The 21486-nt window shown below is 49.2% G+C and overlaps 2 protein-coding genes across 16 annotated transcripts in view; one reads left to right on the forward strand and one right to left on the reverse strand.

The window, feature by feature from the left end:
* The window catches only part of LOC130367694 (surfeit locus protein 4-like), a 644664-nt gene that overhangs the window by 204549 nt on the left and 418629 nt on the right, over window positions 1-21486 (reverse strand). The gene's annotated exons all lie outside the window — the stretch shown is intronic.
* Window positions 1-21486, forward strand: part of CACNA1A (calcium voltage-gated channel subunit alpha1 A) — a 358458-nt gene that overhangs the window by 88830 nt on the left and 248142 nt on the right. For all 8 annotated transcript variants that reach the window (XM_056570294.1, XM_056570295.1, XM_056570298.1 and 5 more), the window contains exon 3: window positions 2373-2512. In XM_056570294.1, the coding sequence (XP_056426269.1) occupies window positions 2373-2512 (140 nt within the window). The remainder of the gene's footprint in view (window positions 1-2372; window positions 2513-21486) is intronic.

Raw genomic sequence — 21486 nt, forward strand, 5'->3', positions numbered from 1 at the left:
AAAAGACCAATGTAAAACCAACATTGCATTTTTAATGGTGGTTTGTCTCTCCCATAGACTTCTATGGGAAAAAAAACACCCACGATTTTAGTGAAAAAAAATGCCATAGTCTTAACATTCTAAGCCCAAAAACACTGAAAAATACAAAAATAGGAGTGAAAAACAGCAAAGACAAAAACGCCAAGTGGGTATTTCATAAATCCCTATTGAGTTTCATAAATCCCTAACATCTCGCTGTGGCATCTTTTCACCAAAAAAACAGAGTGCGTCATATGTGCCATTATTTTAAGGTGTTTTAGAAAAGAAAAAAAAAAAGCAAGTGGAAACCCAGCCTGACACTGGTATGACTGTGGGCCTCCAGAGACCACTGCTTTGGAATATGCAAGATCAATTTTATAAATAGTTCCATCCATATGACATGTCAGAACTTCATATAAGGGACAAATACACTTTAAGGGTAGGGTCACATATAGCGTAAATGCAATGTATTTCACACTGCAAAAAAAACTGTCCAGTGGGAAATACTCTGCACATTTTGCTATGAGTAGTCATACAGGGCATCCCCACCATAGCCCTGTGTGTGCAGTAAGGTTTTAAGGTGGGCTCAGCATGTCACAGTAACATGATCCTCCAAACCTTACTGCACACACAGAGCTGCGGCTGGGAAGTCCTGTGTGTCTGCTCATAACAAAAAGTGCAGTGTATTTCCTACTGCCCAGCAGGTCTATAGCAGTCAGAGCTCAATGACATACAAAGATGCAAAACAAAGCTTGCTGGTCTAAAGCAGTCGCCACTATCAGGAGCTTACAGGGAAATTGCGCACTGGTATTGCTTACTGGTCTACATAGAACTCAATTATAAAATAGTAGTTGGGAGCAGTAGGCCAGCATCTTATGTTTTAAATCTATGTCTGTGCAGGTGACTCTGTTCAAAGGTACTCATATATATGTGATAGCTTTTGGTCAGAATACTGGGAGTTGTAGTTTTGCAACAATTGGAGGATCCCTGGATGGGAAACACTGGATTAGACAGCCAAAATTGCTGAAATTAATAGGTTCTTGTAAGAAACATAAAGACAGAATTTTGGACCTAAGGCACATACGGTATTCACTTAGCAGCAGTGAATGTTTTTCATGAAAGTACATTTCAAACGGTGACATTTTTATTAATGATACATTTGTAAAGTCAATTTGTTATTGATTTTGTTCAATTCTGTCACCTTCATTTTTTAAGTGCTTTGCAAATAAAGATTAAAGACTACCTGTCATCAACAAAAACTTTGAATATGTTGTTCATAATCATTAATGAAGACATATTGTAATATATTTTCATTAAAAAATAATATTCATACCAGTTTTTTCATTTTATACTTTTGGCCACTAGGGGTCTCTCTTCTATGCCTGGTCTACAGGCAGCTTCCTATGCTTTTCATAGCAAGTGTACAGCTTTTAGGACTAATGCTGAAAGGGCTCTGGTCCTTCCACAGGAAGTTCAGTACTCTCAGCTCAGGACTCGCTCCCAGCCTGGAGCAGCACTGTGAGTTACAAGCCTGCACATGCCTCTCATATAATAGAGGCCAGTCACCTCCCCCTCCCCCCTGCTCTGTGTTCTCCCTGCCCCTCACCACACGTTATCTTATACATTGTATTATCTCACTGCACTCCCTGCTCTGTCCCCCCCCCCCTGACATTCATCTTAATTACTGCCTCTGTAATTGCTCCCACCGCCCCTGGTTCTCAGCATTGACTTTTTAGTGCAGAGAGACGCAGTAGAGAGAGAGACAGAGGCTGCCGTCCCTCCCCTGTACTTAGTCTGTATGCACACTGCAGAGCAGTGTTTCCCAACCAGGGTGCCTTCAGCTGTTGCAAAACTTCAACTCCCAGCATGCCCGGACAGATGTTGGCTGTCTGGGCATGCTGGGAGTTGTAGTTTTGCAACAGCTGGAGGTACCCTGGTTGGGAAACACTGCTGCAGAGAGAGAGCAGCATGCAGGAAGACTGGCAGAAGCAGAGTCCCGGCCAGGCTTCATGTGACATCATGCCTGCTGGGACCCGCCTCCTTCCACCCCTCAGAAAGACAGTGCTCCTGAGCTAATGAAGAGGGATAAAAAAAGGTATTTCCACTGCGTTTTAAACCTCAATAAACACAGGGATAGGCATAGTTAGAGTAAGGGACAGATGGGGAGGGGGATCAGGGAAATTTTAGTTGATGACAGGTACTCTTTAAACGTTGTTCACATTGGTTAAAAAATATAAAATGGATAGGGTGTTCTTATTTTTTCATATGACACAGCGCAAAAAATGTATCTTATTGGTGACCCTGACAGATAATATATATGCACTTAGGGACATACAATATTATTATTTTCCCAGGATGACACAGAACCTTACTTCATTGGAATATTCTGCTTTGAAACGGGAATCAAGATCATTGCCTTGGGGTTTGCATTTCATAAAGGATCCTATCTACGCAATGGCTGGAACATGATGGACTTTGTGGTTGTTCTCACTGGGTAAGTGTCCTCTACAGTCATCATACAGTGCTCATCTTCAGGATCATTGTCTCTGCATGCTTATCCTATATGTTTTATCTCACACTAATGCACAGACATCAGGACACACAGATCTGTTCTCATCCTAATACACAGACATCAGGACACACAGATCTCTTCTCATCCTAGAACACACAGACATCAGGACACACAGACCTCTCCTCATCCTAATACACATACATCAGGACACACAGACCTCTCCTCATCCAAATACACAGACATCAGGACACACAGATCTCTTCTCATCCTAGAACACACAGACATCAGGACACACAGACCTCTCCTCATCCTAATACACAGACATCAGGACACACAGACCTCTCCTCATCCAAATACACAGACATCAGGACACACAGATCTCTCCTCATCCTAATACACAGACATCAGGACACACAAACCTCTCCTCATCCTAATACACAGATAGGACACACATCTCTCCTCATTCTAATACACAGACATCAAGACACACAGATCTCTCCTCATCCTAATACACAGACATCAGGACACACAGACCTCTCCTCATCCAAATACACAGACATCAGGACACACAGATCTCTCCTCATCCTAATACACAGACATCAAGACATACAGACCTCTCCTCGTCCTAATACACAGACATCAGGGCACAAGGAAAAGCACCAAGGTTTCTGTTCATTCATTTGTAAGCGCTGAAGCCACAGCACTGCCAAACAGCTGATCAACAGGGGTGTTGGCTATCAGCACCCCGCATCCTGGTGCAGCAAAAAAGCCCCAAAGTATCTGTTGGTGTCCATTCTTACTTTTCCCCATAAAATGTTAGCTTTGTCTTATCTGTTCATACAACATTTTCCCAGAAGCATTGTGGAAGATCCAGGTGACCTTAGGCAAACTTCAGATGGGCCATATTGTTTTTTGGACAGCAGCAGGTGTTATTCCATAAACACCATGTTTTGGGTTATTCTGATAGTGGAGGCATGAACAGAGGATTATGCAGTCAAAAATGTTTTTAGGTCTTTTCCTATTACATTTGGTTTCTTTCTTACCTATTTCCGGATTGCCTGTTGTGTTTTTGGAGTGATCTTAACAGAATGTTCACTCTTGGAGAGAGCTGCAGTAGTCAAGAATTTTATCCTTTTGTAGACAGTTTGAACAGTGTATATATACACAGCTCCTTAGCAATGCTTTTGTAGCCTTTTCCAGCATCTCTATAGAACATCTTCTAAGGTCTTCAGAAACTTTTTTTGCATCAAGGCATGGTTCAAACTATCCTGTCTTTCTTAAAAGTGTATTCTAAGTTATTTTTACTCACCTCCTTTGCTCCTACCACCACTACTGTCTTCCCGGAGCTGGTCTCGTTGCATAGAGCTTGCTGTGTTTGGGGTCAGTGCATACACTTCCCCCTCAGCCAGGATGAATCAGAATCTGAGGAGGAACAATGTGTGGTGGCTAATGGTAGTGTGTATGTACACTGATGGGTGTAGTGACTATGGTGAGAGTTCGTGACACCAGGAGTGTTAACCACCACACTACAAGGATGAAGCCGTTGCTGGTGCCAAGCACCGGGTAAGGAAAACCACAAACTTTACCACATATATTGCAACAGAGTAATACACACAGGACAATTCAATTCTTGTGCAATTCCACGAAAGGATGCTATAGGGAACCACAGTTGCTGTATTGGCACTCTGGGATTGTAGTCCTCCTTGACTATGATGTGACTTGACTTGTCTGCACTTGAAGTGGACAGACTTGATTGAGCTAGCCTTGAAGTGACTAGACTGACTGACTGAGACTTGGCTGGAATTAGGCTTGACTTAACTTGAGAGTTGACTATCACTGACTCTTGCAACTTCACTTGTGGAATCCAATGTAAGGGCTTACCGCCAGGGTGCACTTGTATGGACTGGAGTGGCCAGAGGATCTGTACTCATGTTATCCTTTTCTTTGGCTATGAGGCCGACAGCTCTCTTTTAACTTGTCCCAAAAGCTGACTGGAAATTGACAGATGGACGACCAAGTCGACAGGATCCTGGTGAAGGATGATATTGCTCAGGAACTGGAATCTTTGCAGCAACTGGGTATTTTATGCCTGTCCTCATATGGTGAAGTACAGGTTTCACAGCATAGGTCTGGACTGGACTTCCACTCACTCTCCTCTCCAGGCTAACACTCACAACTAACCAATCTTCCTCCTGTAGACAAACCTATGGGGGCAGGGCAGGAGGTCCTGATTGGCCAAAGCTCTCATGTGATTCCCTATGCATCCTCCTACACAGTTACAGTTACCTCTTTTATGGCAATAGAAAATATAAAGACATTAAATGGAGAAAAATACACTGGCATATATAAGTAAAATTACATAACACTTAAACCTGCAGCTGAAGGCCAGAGCAGAGATAACAAAGTTACATCCACCAGGGCAAGTGGACATGTGTGTTCTGCACCAGGACACCCCCAAATGCTGCTGCCTGCCTCCGATTGTTTGAGGGAGCAGTGCACAAGCCAACCTGGCAAGAAGTGTGCAATGGGACAGACTCAAGGAGAACAGCCATAGAAGGAAGGAAGGTCCACCCCCCCCCCCCCCCAACTCAGAATACCTCCTTAAGAACAGTAGCCAGGCTTTGTGTGCTTTGCAAATTTCCTACAATATCTATAATTTCATGGTCACCTCTATAACAAAAACGTCTTTTGTCATTTGGCTCTAGGAGTCATTAATAGAGTTTTTCCTGCACTGTAGATGTTTACGCGATGTGCTCAGTAAAAGACATGAACAGTAGTAACTGTGTGTTATTAGTTAAGATAGTGTTTATTTATAATTATGATGTAGATAACAATTAGACCACTTATTATATGTAATTAATGCAGAAAATAACCGAATCCTTCTGTGCTGGTAAACATCTTTAACCAGTTTTAATGGAAATGTGTCAGCTGCAATTCATGTTTTAAACTGCTCACATTGTAAGATGCTGTTGGACCAAGGAGACACATGGTTGTCTGTCTGTGCTTCCATAAAGTAGCAAAATGTGTCGAAGATGCATTCCCAAGTCCCTGAAATGCTGCAGGCTGGAACGCCTCCTTACTGCCCCTCTTATCCCTATCTCTGCTTGATTGATGTTATCCAGAACTCAAGCCCTGTTTCCAAATCTCACACCTGTGCACAGTTTGTATGTACAGCACAGGAACGATATTTGCTTCCAACTTACTGTCAATCATGCAGGAACAGGGATGGATGTGTGATGTCCCAGTACGGGATGATGTGGCCCCATACTGTCCTCCTGCCCTGTCAGGCAGAGTCCCTGCATGTCCCCAGGGCTCCCCTGCAGCATACCCCTATTCTGTATATTGGTTTGACTCATTTAATGTACTGTTGCTTTAATGTTTGTACCACATGATTATTACCTAGAGGCCTCCAGTGACCAGGTGACCCCCCCCCCCAAGTGACCTATGGGCTCCTTGCACAGCCCCCCTATATAACCAGGGGAGGGGCTGCAATCTCCCTCTTAGCATATTCCTACTACTGCTGCCGTCAAGTCAAGTTGTTCCAGTGTCTGTGTCCAGAGCATTGGAGGTCTCAAGCCTAAAGTCCTGCAGCCACAAGTCGGTCATCAGTAAATCAAGTCATCTTATTGTCAGTCACCATCTCTGTCAAGTCAAGTCCATCAGTAGTCACCATGGCCTGGATTAAAATCAGTCTAACTACTGCAAGTCTCAGCAAGCCTGTGAGGTCCCGATGTGTCACTGGTCACCTCCCTGGGATATTTGGCTGTACTGCAAAGACTGTATCACCTGTCTTACCACAGTAAAGCTGTCATATCCTTAATCTAGCGTCGGTGTCTTCATTGCCCCTGCCTATCCCAGGATCAGCGGTATTACCTTCGGGGGGGGGGGGGGAGGGGGGTTAAGGCTAAACCACGCCCTGTCATCACAACAAGAAGGGGTTAATACCATCTGCCCCTAGGGCAACAACATCTGCCCTGAACCACACACTCCGCCATTCCCCCTTAAGGATGACTCTTTGCACTTGAAATTAAAAGCATTTTCTACATCATGGAAGTGCTGACAGGTATGAGAGGTACCATGTGTCTGCTTGTCCTAACAGCATCTTACAGTGTCAGCAGTTTAGAAAGTAAATTGTAGCTGTCAGATTCCCTGTTAAATTGTTCCCAATGTTTTTAGGTGCATTTTTCCTAATAGCTAGGGTTTTAAGTCCCAAGTCTGGAAAATTACAGCTAATGACACATGACATATGGCACATTATTGATATAATGAACCTGTTTCGGAGGGAGTTGTAGTGAATATTGCTATGCGTTCACCCTACTTAAAATGACCTCCCACCTTTGTCTATACAGCATCCGCTTGCGTCTTATAACTTATTCTGGAGCACAGCCAGCACTTTCCTTATGCTTTGTCTTGCCACATTAGTGGATCACAGTACATTTCTGCAGCACTGTAACTAGTTCAAGCTTTAAATAACTGTCCTCATTGTCTTGTCCCGGCTGTGGCATTCTGGGAAGTCAGTGCACCTGGGAATACATCCTATCTCTTTCCCTACAGCTGCTAGATTTGACTTTTCCTATTGTATCGGCTGATGATGAACTCAATTCAGTTTTATCAAACATGCCACCGGCTTTTCATCTATGTCTAATAACTCAGGATGGGGGAGGTGGTGACAATGCTGTATAAGTCATGGAGAAATAAAAATTGGAGTAAAGGTTGTAAGATGTATGTCATATTCAATAAAATTTGTTCTGTCTTCAGGTAATCTTTTTAAAATTAAGATATGTTATTCAAAATATGTCAATGGTTGAATGTAGGAGAATATATAAATTTAGACAGACCGATATTTCTCCTCTATTTGGATAAGATAACTGCATAGCATGTACTAGCATATACTTGAGGAGCTTCTTGTATAGGGAATACTATTAAAGGGATCCTTTCATCAAAAAAACTTTTGATACACTATAGATTAATGTATCTGGAATAACTTTCCAATTGTATATTATTAAAAAATATTCTTCTTTCTATTTAATTTTCCACTTTGAAAAAATGACTACTAGAGGTCTCCCTACCAGTCCTGGCCGCAAGCCCTTTTTATAGATTTCAGACTTATGCTGGAGTCCTAACTCTCAGAGTGCAGCCAGGACACAGACAAGCTCAGCACTGCTCCCTGCCTGTCAACCAGACAGGCAGGAGCCAGCACTGTGCTCATAGCACAGCAGGGCATACTCCTGACTCTACCTTAGTGCATCCCCTCATTCATTTTACTATCTGAGCTCCGATCTTTCTTCTCTCTGCACATGCAGTTGTAAACAAAGAGGAGAAGATTCAGAGCTGGCAGCTGAGCTTGTCTGTGTCCCAGCTGCAGTCTGAGATTAGGACTCCAGCATCTATAAAAAGGGCTTGCGGACAGGACTGGTAGGGAGACCTCTAGTGGTAATTTTTTCAAAGTGGAAAATTAAATAGAAAGAAGCATATTTTTTAATAATATACAATTGGAAAGTTATTCTGCATACATTCATCTATAATATGTCAAAAGTTTTTTTGATGAAAGTTACCCTTTAAAGTTTTTCTGCCTGCCTCAGGGCTTACTTTATAATGTTCTTACATTAAACTCAATAATAGGACAATATACTGTAGAATGACCTGCACCCAGTGCTGGAAATAAGCAACCAAAAGTATGGCTTATAGGAGTACTCGTTCTGAAGATTGCAGAAAGCCCTGCTGATAGGAGACACATTTTAAAGTAGTTGAGTACCCCTTTAACCGTTATCTATTCAGGAAAATCTGGAACTCTATATTATAAAAAATACGATCTGACTGCTATAAAGTTCTACATTTTGGACTGCTTTATTGATCTGAGCTCAAAAAATAGTATTATCTTCCTTGCTAGCAAGCTGCTTACTGTAGCCTCTTTTATGTAAGAAATTGCAAGTTGTCTCCTACATGCAATTGCTATGTAGCCAAGGACATAAAGGGGTACTCCATGGAACTGTCACGTACCGGCAGGACTGGTAGTGGATCCTCTGAACCAGAGAGGCGGGATGGACTTGCTGTGGCGGTAACCACCAGGTCGTATCCTCCAGTAGCAACTGGACCTCTCTGGTGGCTGATATGGCGTGGTACACAGGGAGCAGGCAAGAGCGTAGTCGGATGTGGCAGAGGTCAGGGTAGGCAGCAAGGGTTCACAGGCGAGTATACGGTAGCAATGGGTACGGCAACTGGCAAGGCAATAATCACTGTAGGGAACGCTTTCTCAGAGGCACAAGGCACAAAGATCCGGCAAGGGCAGGAAGGGGCAGGTTCCTTTTATTGGGAAATCACAAAGGAAGGTGTGGAACCAGCGCATCAATTACCGGTGCGCTGGCCCTTTAAATTTACTGAAGCAGGCGCGCGCGTGCCCTAGAGAGTGGGGCCGCGCGTGCCGGGACCCAGGAGCAAGGATCGCCGTGCGGGGAGCAGGTGAGATGAATGGGGACGCGGCGCGTGAGCGGGGACCAGCCGCCACGCTAGCCACGTCCCTGCCACAGTGAGACCCGCGCTCCCGGTCAGCATGGAGGGCACAGGCAGCGGGCACTCCAGTCCGGAGGTGGAGACCGGAGCGCTCACTGTGACAGTACCCCCCCCCCCCCCCCTTAGGTCTCCCTCTCTTTTTGGTACCAAGGAAGTTGAGAATGAGACTGCGGTCCAAGATGTTATTTTCAGGCTCCCAAGAGCTTTCTTCAGTACCGCAGCCTTCCCAGACGACCAAAAAAAATATTTTCCCCCGAACAAGCTTGGAGGCTAGGATTTCTTTAACAGAAAAAACATCAGAGGTACCAGTGACAGGGGTGGGAGAAAGAAGTTTGGGAGAGAAGCGATTAAAGATAGCAGGTTTGAGAAGGGAGACATGAAAAGAGTTATGAATTCTGAGGGAGGGAGGAAGATGGAGCTGGTAGGACACCGGATTAATGCGGCTCTTGATTATGAAGGGACCTAGGTAACGAGGACCCAGCTTGTAACTTGGTACCTTGAATCTGATGTACTTCGAGGAGAGCCACACCTTGTCACCGGGACGGAATTCTGGAGGAGCTCTACCACTCTTGTCGGCCTGGAGCTTCATACGGGCCGAGGCCTTGAGGAGGGCTGAGTGAGTCTCTCGCCAAATAGATGAGAAGTCCAGAAGGAGAATCCTCTACCGCTGGTACAGAGGAGGGAGCAGAGGTCCTAGGCAGAGAAGGCAGAAGATGACGACCATAAACTACAAAAAATGGAGACTTATTGGTAGCGGAAGATTGCTTGAAGTTATATGAGAACTCTGCCCAAGGGAGCAAGTCCGACCAATCATCTTGGCGGCCAGACACAAAATGGCGTAGATAATCTCCCAGAGTCTGGTTCACCCGTTCTACTTGGCCGTTAGAAGAAAAGTCCAGCTTGACTCCGAGTTGACCAGAGAGAGCCCTCCAAAACTTGGAAACGAACTGCACCCCACGGTCAGAGACGATGTGTCTGGAAAGACCGTGGAGGCGGAAGATGTGTAGAAAAAATTGTTTGGCCAACTGAGGCGCGGACGGGAGACCAGGCAGGGAGACAAAGTGAGCCATCTTCGAGAATCGGTCAACCACGACCCAAATGACTGTCATACTGTTACGCCGAGCGCTCCGGGTCCCCGCTCCTCCCCGGAGCGCTCGCTACACTCTCGCTACTGCAGCGCTCCGGTCGGATCCACTGACCCGGTGCGCTGCGATACCGCCTCCAGCCGGGATGCGATTCGCGATGCGGGTGGCGCCCGCTCGCGATGCGCACCCCGGCTCCCGTACCTGACTCGCTCTCCGTCGGTCCTGTCCCGGCGCGCGCGGCCCCGCTCCCTAGGGCGCGCGCGCGCCGGGTCTCTGCGATTTAAAGGGCCACTGCGCCGCTGATTGGCGCAAGTGGTTCTAATTAGTGTGTTCACCTGTGCACTCCCTATGTATACCTCACTTCCCCTGCACTCCCTCGCCGGATCTTGTTGCCATTGTGCCAGTGAAAGCGTTTCCTTGTGTGTTCCTAGCCTGTGTTCCAGACCTCCTGCCGTTGCCCCTGACTACGATCCTTGCTGCCTGCCCCGACCTTCTGCTACGTCCGACCTTGCTTCTGTCTACTCCCTTGTATCGCGCCTATCTTCAGCAGTCAGAGAGGTTGAGCCGTTGCTAGTGGATACGACCTGGTCACTACCGCCGCAGCAAGACCATCCCGCTTTGCGGCGGGCTCTGGTGAAAACCAGTAGTGACTTAGAACCGGTCCACTAGCACGGTCCACGCCAATCCCTCTCTGGCACAGAGGATCCACCTCCTGCCAGCCGGCATCGTGACAGTAGATCCGGCCATGGATCCCGCTGAAGTCCCTCTGCCAGTTGTCGCCGACCTCACCACGGTGGTCGCCCAGCAGTCACAACAGATAGCGCAACAAGGCCACCAGCTGTCTCAACTGACCGTGATGCTACAGCAGCTACTACCACAGCTTCAGCAATCATCTCCTCCGCCAGCTCCTGCACGTCCTCCGCAGCGAGTGGCCGCTTCAGGCCTACGACTATCCTTGCCGGATAAATTTGATGGGGACTCTAAATTTTGCCGTGGCTTTCTTTCTCAATGTTCCCTGCACTTGGAGATGATGTCGGACCAGTTTCCTACTGAAAGGTCTAAGGTGGCTTTCGTAGTCAGCCTTCTGTCTGGAAAAGCTCTGTCATGGGCCACACCGCTCTGGGACCGCAATGACCCCGTCACTGCCTCTGTACACTCCTTCTTCTCGGAAATTCGAAGTGTCTTTGAGGAACCTGCCCGAGCCTCTTCTGCTGAGACTGCCCTGTTGAACCTGGTCCAGGGTAATTCTTCCGTTGGCGAGTACGCCGTACAATTCCGTACTCTTGCTTCTGAACTATCCTGGAATAATGAGGCCCTCTGCGCGACCTTTAAAAAAGGCCTATCCAGCAACATTAAAGATGTTCTGGCCGCACGAGAAATCCCTGCTAACCTACATGAACTCATTCATCTAGCCACTCGCATTGACATGCGTTTTTCCGAAAGGCGTCAGGAGCTCCGCCAGGATATGGACTTTGTTCGCACGAGGCGTTTTTTCTCCCCGGCTCCTCTCTCCTCTGGTCCCCTGCAATCCGTTCCTGTGCCTCCCGCCGTGGAGGCTATGCAGGTCGACCGGTCTCGCCTGACACCTCAAGAGAGGACACGACGCCGCATGGAGAATCTCTGCCTGTACTGTGCCGGTACCGAACACTTCCTGAAGGATTGTCCTATCCGTCCTCCCCGCCTGGAAAGACGTACGCTGACTCCGCACAAAGGTGAGACAGTCCTTGATGTCAACTCTGCTTCTCCACGTCTTACTGTGCCTGTGCGGATATCTGCCTCTACCTTCTTCTTCTCTACTATGGCCTTCTTGGATTCCGGATCTGCAGGAAATTTTATTTTGGCCTCTCTCATCAACAGGTTCAACATCCCGGTGACCAGTCTCGCCAGACCCCTCTACATCAATTGTGTTAACAATGAAAGATTGGACTGTACCTTACGTTTCCGCATGGAGCCCCTCCTAATGTGCATCGGACCTCATCACGAGAAAATTGAGTTTTTGGTCCTCCCCAATTGCACTTCCGAAATTCTCCTAGGACTACCCTGGCTTCAACACCATTCCCCAACCCTGGATTGGTCCACTGGGGAGATCAAGAGTTGGGGTTCCTCTTGTTTCAAGGACTGCCTTAAACCGGTTCCCAGTTCTCCTTGCCGTGACCCTGTGGTTCCCCCTGTAACCGGTCTCCCTAAGGCCTATATGGACTTTGCGGATGTTTTTTGCAAAAAACAAGCTGAGACTCTACCTCCTCACAGGCCTTATGACTGTCCTATTGACCTCCTCCCGGGCACTACTCCACCCCGGGGCAGAATTTATCCTCTCTCTGCCCCAGAGACTCTTGCTATGTCTGAGTACATCCAGGAAAATTTAAAAAAGGGCTATATCCGCAAATCCTCCTCTCCTGCCGGAGCCGGATTTTTCTTTGTGTCCAAAAAAGATGGCTCCCTACGTCCTTGCATTGACTACCGCGGTCTTAATAAAATCACGGTAAAGAACCGCTACCCCCTACCTCTCATCTCTGAACTCTTTGATCGCCTCCAAGGTGCCCACATCTTTACCAAACTGGACTTAAGAGGTGCTTATAATCTCATCCGCATCAGAGAGGGGGATGAATGGAAAACGGCATTTAACACTAGAGATGGACACTTTGAGTATCTGGTCATGCCCTTTGGCCTGTGCAACGCCCCTGCCGTCTTCCAAGACTTTGTTAATGAAATTTTTCGTGATCTCTTATATTCCTGTGTTGTTGTGTATCTGGACGATATCCTGATTTTTTCTGCCAACCTAGAAGAACACCGCCAGCATGTCCGCATGGTTCTTCAGAGACTTCGTGACAATCAACTTTATGCCAAAATGGAGAAATGTCTGTTTGAATGTCAATCTCTTCCTTTCCTAGGATACTTGGTCTCTGGCCAGGGACTACAAATGGATCCAGACAAACTCTCTGCCGTCTTAGATTGGCCACGCCCCTCCGGACTCCGTGCTATCCAACGTTTTTTGGGGTTCGCCAATTATTACAGACAATTTATTCCACATTTTTCTACCATTGTGGCTCCTATCGTGGCTTTAACCAAAAAGAATGCCAATCCTAAGTCATGGCCTCCTCAAGCGGAAGACGCCTTTAAACAGCTCAAGTCTGCCTTTTCTTCGGCTCCCGTGCTCTCCAGACCTGACCCATCTAAACCCTTCCTATTGGAGGTTGATGCCTCCTCAGTAGGAGCTGGAGCGGTCCTTCTACAAAAAAATTCTTCCGGGCATGCTGTTACTTGTGGGTTTTTTTCTAGGACCTTCTCTCCGGCGGAGAGGAACTACTCCATCGGGGATCGAGAGCTACTAGCCATTAAATTAGCACTTGAGGAATGGAGGCATCTGCTGGAGGGATCAAGATTTCCAGTTATTATTTACACCGATCACAAGAACCTCTCCTATTTCCAGTCTGCCCAACGGCTGAATCCTCGCCAGGCCAGGTGGTCTCTGTTCTTTGCCCGATTTAATTTTGAAATTCACTTTCGGCCTGCCAATAAGAACATTAGGGCCGATGCTCTCTCTCGTTCCTCGGATGCCTCGGAAGTAGAGCTCTCTCCGCAACACATCATTCCTCCTGACTGCCTGATCTCCACTTCTCCAGCCTCCATCAGGCAAACTCCTCCAGGGAAGACCTTCGTCTCTCCACGCCAACGCCTCGGAATCCTCAAATGGGGTCACTCCTCCCATCTCGCAGGTCATGCGGGCATCAAGAAATCCGTGCAACTCATCTCTCGTTTCTATTGGTGGCCGACTCTGGAGACGGATGTTGTGGATTTTGTGCGAGCCTGCACTGTCTGTGCCCGGGATAAGACTCCTCGCCAGAAGCCCGCTGGTCTTCTTCATCCTCTGCCTGTCCCCGAACAGCCTTGGTCTCTGATTGGTATGGACTTTATTACAGACTGTTACGCCGAGCGCTCCGGGTCCCCGTTCCTCCCCGGAGCGCTCGCCTCATCCTCGTTGCTGCAGCGCCCCGGTCAGATCCACTGACCGGGTGCGCTGCGGTACCGCCTCCAGCCGGGATGCGATTCGCGATGCGGGTGGCGCCCGCTCGCGATGCGCACCCCGGTCCCCGTACCTGACTCGCTCTCCGTCGGTCCTGTCCCGGCGAGCGCGGCCCCGCTTCCTAGGGCGCGCGCGCGCCGGGTCTCTGCAATTTAAAGGGCCAGTGCACCAATGTTGGTGCCTGGCCCAATCTTCCCAATTACCTTGATTAATTTCCACCTGTGCACTCCCTACTTATACCTCACTTCCCCTGCACTCCCTTGCCGGATCTTGTTGCCCTTGTGCCTAGTGAAAGCGTTCCCTTGTTTGTTCCTAGCCCGTGTTCCAGACCTCCTGCCGTTGCCCCTGACTACGAACCTTGCCGCCTGCCCCCGACCTTCTGCTACGTCCGACCTTGCTTCTGTCTACTCCCTTGTACCACGCCTATCTTCAGCAGTCAGAGAGGTTGAGCCGTTGCTAGTGGATACGACCTGGTCACTACCGCCGCAGCAAGACCATCCCGCTTTGCGGCGGGCTCTGGTGAAAACCAGTAGTGACTTAGAACCGGTCCACTAGCACGGTCCACGCCAATCCCTCTCTGGCACAGAGGATCCACTACCTGCCAGCCGGCATCGTGACAGTAGATCCGGCCATGGATCCCGCTGAAGTTCCTCTGCCAGCTGTCGCCGACCTCCCCACACTGGTCGCCCAGCAAGCCCTAAAGATCGCCCAACGAAATCACCAGCTGGCATACTTGACCTCCGTGACACTGCAACTTCAGTCACAGATACAGCAGCTGCTGCCGCAGTTAGAGCAACTTCAGTCACAGACACAGCAGCTGCAACAACCATCACCTCCGCCGGCTCCTGCAACTCCTCCGCAGCAACCGGCCGCTCCTAAACCCTGCTTGTCCCTGCCGGACAAATTTGATGGGGACCGCAATGATCCTGCCACAGCCACAGTCCAGTCCTTCTTCGCTGAGGTCCGTGGTGTCTTCGAGGAGCCTTCCCGAGCTTCTTCTGCCGAGACTGCCCTGCTGAACCTGGCCCAGGGTGTTTCTTCCGTTGGCGAGTACGCCATTCAGTTCCGTACTCTTGCTTCCGAGTTGTCCTGGAATAGTGAGGTTCTCTGCGCGACCTTTAAAAAAGGCCTATCCAGCAACATTAAAGATGTTCTGGCCGCACGAGAGACTCCTGCTGACCTACATGAACTCATTCATCTTGCCACTCGCATTGACATGCGTTCTTCCGGATGGCGTCTGGAGCTCCGCCTGGATATGGACTTTGTTCGCACGAGGCGTTTTTTCTCCCCGGCTCCTCTCTCCTCTGGTCCTCTGCAATCCGTTCCTGTGCTTCCCGCCGCGGAGGCTATGCAAGTTGACCGGTCTCGCTTGACACCTCAAGAGAGGACACGACGCCGCATGGAGAATCTTTGCCTGTACTATGCCGGTACCGAACACTTCCTGAAGGATTGTCCTATCCGTCCTCCCCGCCTGGAAAGACGTACGCTGACTCCGCACAAAGGTGACACAGTTCTTGATGTCAACTCTGCTTCTCCACGCCTTACTGTGCCTGTGCGGATATCTGCCTCTACCTTCTCCTTCTCTACTATGGTCTTCTTGGATTCCGGATCTGCAGGAAAAAAATTTTTGGCCTCTCTTATCAACAGGTTCTACGTCCCTGTGACCAGTCTCGCCAGACCCCTCTACATCTATTGTGTTAACAATGGAAGATTGGACTGTCTAGTGCGTTTCCGCACAGAACCCCTCCTAATGTGCATCGGACCTCATCACGGAAAAATTGAGTTTTTTTTCCTCAGGTTCTTTGGCCCCAAGAAGAGGGGGAGACCCAAGGGGGGGGGTACTGTTACGCCGAGCGCTCCGGGTCCCCGTTCCTCCCCGGAGCGCTCGCCTCATCCTCGTTGCTGCAGCGCCCCGGTCAGATCCACTGACCGGGTGCGCTGCGGTACCGCCTCCAGCCGGGATGCGATTCGCGATGCGGGTGGCGCCCGCTCGCGATGCGCACCCCGGTCCCCGTACCTGACTCGCTCTCCGTCGGTCCTGTCCCGGCGCGCGCGGCCCCGCTTCCTAGGGCGCGCGCGCGCCGGGTCTCTGCAATTTAAAGGGCCAGTGCACCAATGTTGGTGCCTGGCCCAATCTTCCCAATTACCTTGATTAATTTCCACCTGTGCACTCCCTACTTATACCTCACTTCCCCTGCACTCCCTTGCCGGATCTTGTTGCCCTTGTGCCTAGTGAAAGCGTTCCCTTGTTTGTTCCTAGCCCGTGTTCCAGACCTCCTGCCGTTGCCCCTGACTACGAACCTTGCCGCCTGCCCCCGACCTTCTGCTACGTCCGACCTTGCTTCTGTCTACTCCCTTGTACCACGCCTATCTTCAGCAGTCAGAGAGGTTGAGCCGTTGCTAGTGGATACGACCTGGTCACTACCGCCGCAGCAAGACCATCCTGCTTTGCGGCGGGCTCTGGTGAAAACCAGTAGTGACTTAGAACCGGTCCACTAGCACGGTCCACGCCAATCCCTCTCTGGCACAGAGGATCCACCTCCTGCCAGCCGGCATCGTGACACATACCATGGGAGGAGGGGAGATTCGTGATAAAGTCCATGGCGATGTGTGACCAAGGGGTCTCTGGAACAGGAAGAGGCAGAAGAAGGCCGGCAGGTTTCTGACGAGGAGTCTTGTCACGGGTGCAGATCGCACAGGACTGGATGAATTCTGTGTAGTCTCTCTCAAGCGAAGGCCACCAATACCATTGAGAAATGAATTGAAGAGACTTCTTAATCCCAGGATGACCGGCCAGAAGGGAAGTGTGACCCCACTTGAGGACTTGCAATCGCTGGTGAGGAGGAACATAGGTCTTACCCGGAGGAAGAAGCCGTAAGTCCACAGGTGCAACTGAGATGAGACATTCAGGTGAGACAATGTGATGAGGAGTAGATATGTCGTCCACCACATCCGAAGAGCGAGAAAGGGCATCTGCCCTGATGTTCTTGGCAGCGGGACGAAAGTGAATCTGGAAGTTGAAGCGGGCGAAGAAGATGGACCAACAGGCTTGACGGGGATTTAATCTCTAAGCAGACTGGAGGTAGAATAAATTCTTATGGTCCGAGAAAATGGTCACAGGGTGAGGAGCACCCTCGAGAAGATGTCTCCACTCCTCCAAGGCCAATTTGATTGCCAATAGTTCTCTGTCCCCAATGGCGTAATTCTTCTCGGCGGAAGAAAAGGTCTTAGAGAAGAAGCCACAAGTTATGGTTTTGCCCCTGGAAGACTTCTGAGTTAGTACCGCTCCAGCTCCCACCGAGGACGCATCCACTTCAAGATAAAATAGCTTGGAGGGATCTGGCCGAGAGAGAGAACTGGTGCAGATGCAAAGGCGGCTTTCAGGGACTAAAAAGCCTCTTCAGCGTGAGGAGGCCAGGACTTTGGATTGGCACCCTTTTTTAGTTAGAGTCACAAGAGGAGCCACTAGGGTGGAATAATGAGGAATAAACTGTCTGTAATAATTGGCAAAACGCAGGAATCTTTGTATGGCTCGGAGACCAGAGGGGCTTGGCCAGTCTAGAACTGCAGATAACTTGGCAGGATCCATTTGCAGACCTTGGGCAGAGATGATATACCCCAGGAATGGCAAGGAGGTACGTTCAAACAGACATTTCTCAATTTTGGCGTACAGGCAGTTACTTCTGAGTCGGGTGAGAACTTGCCGGACATGGTCTCGATGTTGCTCCAGATTGGATGAAAAAATAAGGATATCATCCAGATATACTACAACACAAGTATAGAGAAGGTCCCGGAAGATGTCGTTCACGAACTCCTGGAAGACTGCGGGTGCGTTACATAGTCCAAAAGGCATCACCAAATACTCAAAGTGACCGTTCTGGGTGTTAAATGTGGTCTTCCATTCGTCTCCTTTACGAATGCAGATCAAATTGTAAGCCCCGCGGAGATCCAACTTGGTGAAGATCTTGGCTCATCTGAGACGGTCAAAGAGCTCAGAGATTAGTGGCAGAGGGTAACGGTTTTTAATGGTAATTTTATTGAGTCCTCTATAATCAATGCAGGGTCGGAGAGAACCATCCTTTTTAGACACAAAGAAAAACCTGGCTCCAGCAGGAGACGAAGACTTTCTAATAAAACCTCTCTGTAAATTCTCACGTACATAGTCCAACATGGCCTGAGTCTCTAGAGGTGAAAGAGGATAGATTCTGCCCCGCGGAGGAGTAGAGTCCGGTAACAGGTCAATGGGACAGTCATACGGCCTATGAGGAGGAAGAGTCTCCGCTTGTTTTTTGCAGAAGACGTCCGCAAATTGATGGTAAGGTTTGGGGGGACCTGGTGGCGGAGGAACAGGCGGGACTCGTTTGATAGGAGATGGCTTGTAGTACCGGTCAGGGCAGGAGGAACCCCAATGCAGAATCTCTCCGGTGGACCAATTCAAGACAGGAGAATGACGTTGCAGCCACGGTAACCCCAGCAGGAGTTCGGATGAGCAGAAGGGAAGAACAAGAAATTCCAGAGTCTCGGTATGGAATATCCCAATGTCCATCCGCAGGGGCTGGATGCGGTATTGTACCGTAGCAGAGAGCTTCTCCTCGTTGACCGTAGAAATTAGGAACCGCTTGGGTAGACGGATAATAGGAATTTGATACTTGTTGACCAAGGAGGCATGGATGAAGTTGCCGGCTGAGCTGGAATCCAAGAAGGCGGCAGCAGAGAAGAAGGACTTAGATGAAAGGAACAACTGCACGGATATCATGAGGCGTGGAGAGGAGGAATCCACACCTAGTATAGCCTCTCCCACATCCACTAGGTGCGAGCATTTCCCGAACGTGGAGGATGAAGAGAACAGTCCTTAAGGAAATGCTCAGTACTAGCACAGTACAAACACAGATTCTCGTCTCTACGACGGCTCCGTTCTTGCGGGGTCAGACGAGACCAATCCACCTGCATGGCCTCCACAGCGGAAGACCCAGAGACAGGTAGAGGTGGACGCAGGAACAGTGGAGTCAGACGAGGGCAGCGTTTAGGACGAGCTTTTCCCTTTTCAAGATGGAGTTCCTCTTGTCTTTCAGAGAAACGTTTGTCAATCCTTGTAGCTAGCAAGATAAGGTCACTCAGGGTGGTAGGCAGATCACGTGCAGCAAGGACATCTTTAATGTCAGAATTAAGTCCCTTCTTAAAGGAAGCACAAAGAGCTTCATTATTCCAGTTCAGCTCGGAAGCAAGGGTGCGGAACTGGACGGCATAGTCACCCACGGTAGAATTCCTTGGGACAAGTTTAGCAAGGCAGTCTCTGCGGAGGTAACCCGGGCCGGTTCCTCAAAAACACTACAAAACTTTTGACAAAAACTTTGGACTGAAGCAGTGGCTGGATCAGCGCGGTCCAGGGCCAGGGCCCTCCCGGATAGCAGACTGAGGATGAAGGCTACCTTGGCTCGCTCAGACGGAAACTGGTCAGACAGTAGCTCGAGGTGAAGAGAGCACTGAGACTGGAACCCTCGGCATCGTTTAGGATCTCCGTTGTATTTGTCTGGAAGAGACAAACTAATTCTGGCTCCAGTGGAAACCGCAGGCGGAGGTGATGCAGCAGGTGCAGGTGGAGGTGCAGGCTGTTGCTGAGCAGGCAGGAGCTGTTGCATCATGGCGGTCAACTGGGCCAGCTGCTGACCTTGCTGGGCCACAATGGAGGTGAGGTCCGCTAGACTTGGCAGAGGAACATCAGCGGGATCCATGGCCGGATCTTACTGTCACGTACCGGCAGGACTGGTAGTGGATCCTCTGAACCAGAGAGGCGATGACGTGGGTTGTACCAGAGGACCGGTTCTAAGTGGTTACTGGTTTTCACCAGAGCCCGCCGCAAGGCGGGATGGACTTGCTGCGGCGGTAACCACCAGGTCGTATCCTCCAGTAGCAACTGGACCTCTCTGGTGGCTGATATGGCGTGGTACACAGGGAGCAGGCAAGAGCGTAGTCGGACGTAGCAGAGGTCAGGGCAGGCAGCAAGGATTCACAGGCGAGTATATGGTAGCAATGGGTACGGCAACTGGCAAGGCAATAATCACTGTAGGGAACCCTTTCTCAGAGGCACAAGGCACAAAGATCCGGCAAGGGCAGGAAGGGGCAGGTGCCTTTTATTGGGAAATCACAAAGGAAGGTGTGGAACCAGCGCACCAATTACCGGTACGCTGGCCCTTTAAACTTACTGAAGTCGGTGCACGCGCGCCCTAGAGAGCGGGGCCGCGCACGCCAGGACCCAGGAGCAAGGAGCGCCGGACGGGGAGCAGGTGAGATGAACGGGGACGCGGCGCGTGAGCGAGGACCAGCTGCCATGCTAGCCGCGTCCCTGCAACAGTGAGACCCGCACTCCCGGTCAGTGTGTTTGACCGGGAGATGCCGGGACCCCAGCACGGAGGGCACAGGCAGCAGACGCTCCTGTCCTGAGGTGGAGACCGGAGCGCTCGCTGTGACAGGAACTAAAACCATCGCCCATCCTTTCCCTCTCATCAACCTATTTAATTGTCTAAATAGCATTCATTGTAGAACAGTCTCCCCTCTTTGGTTGTCATTTACATGCATGAAGTGAATGACATCATCCAGCCATCCACTCTGACTCTGTCCAAATCCCTCTCTGAAAGCAGCTTCTACGCTCCTGAAAGACACATACCATGTGTTTTCTGCCCTGCACTGATGAGTCATGCTCATGCTTTTAGTGCTGAGAACTGGGAGGTGTGTGCAGTCTTATCCAATCAGACACTGAACCTCTCTATGCTGCTCTGAGCAGGAGGATTGGGGCAGCTCTCAGAGAATAAGCTGGCTGGCAGAGCAGAGCTGCAATGATTGTCGGGAGATCTAGGCAAGGGTAGGGAAGGATGGGAAAGAATATCAAGCAGCCAGACAAGACAACAGGGGCCACAGGAGCCATACATACATTGAAATATCTCCAGCCGTACGGAAGTTATGTAAGAACATACATTTCCCATTGATTTGCATGGGACTTTAAACAAAAACCCTGACCCTCACAAATGGGGGTAGTTAAGGGTTAAATTAACTATCCTATATTTTAAGTTGACATATATGTAACATGTGACCAAGTATTATCGAAATATCTCCAGCCGTTTGGAAGTTATGCAGTGACATATATTTCCCATAGACTTGTATGGGACTTTAAGCAAAAAAAAACACCCCTGGCAAATGGGGGTGAGTAAGGTTTAAATGACCTATCCTATGTTTGTTGTTGACATATAAGTGACATGTGTGCCAAGTTTCATGTTAATATCTTTAGCAGTTTGGACGTGATGCTGGAATATATACACACACACACACATACATACACACAC

This window comes from Hyla sarda, chromosome 4 (assembly GCF_029499605.1).
Source record: "Hyla sarda isolate aHylSar1 chromosome 4, aHylSar1.hap1, whole genome shotgun sequence".
In the NCBI taxonomy this organism is placed as follows: Eukaryota; Metazoa; Chordata; class Amphibia; order Anura; family Hylidae; genus Hyla; species Hyla sarda.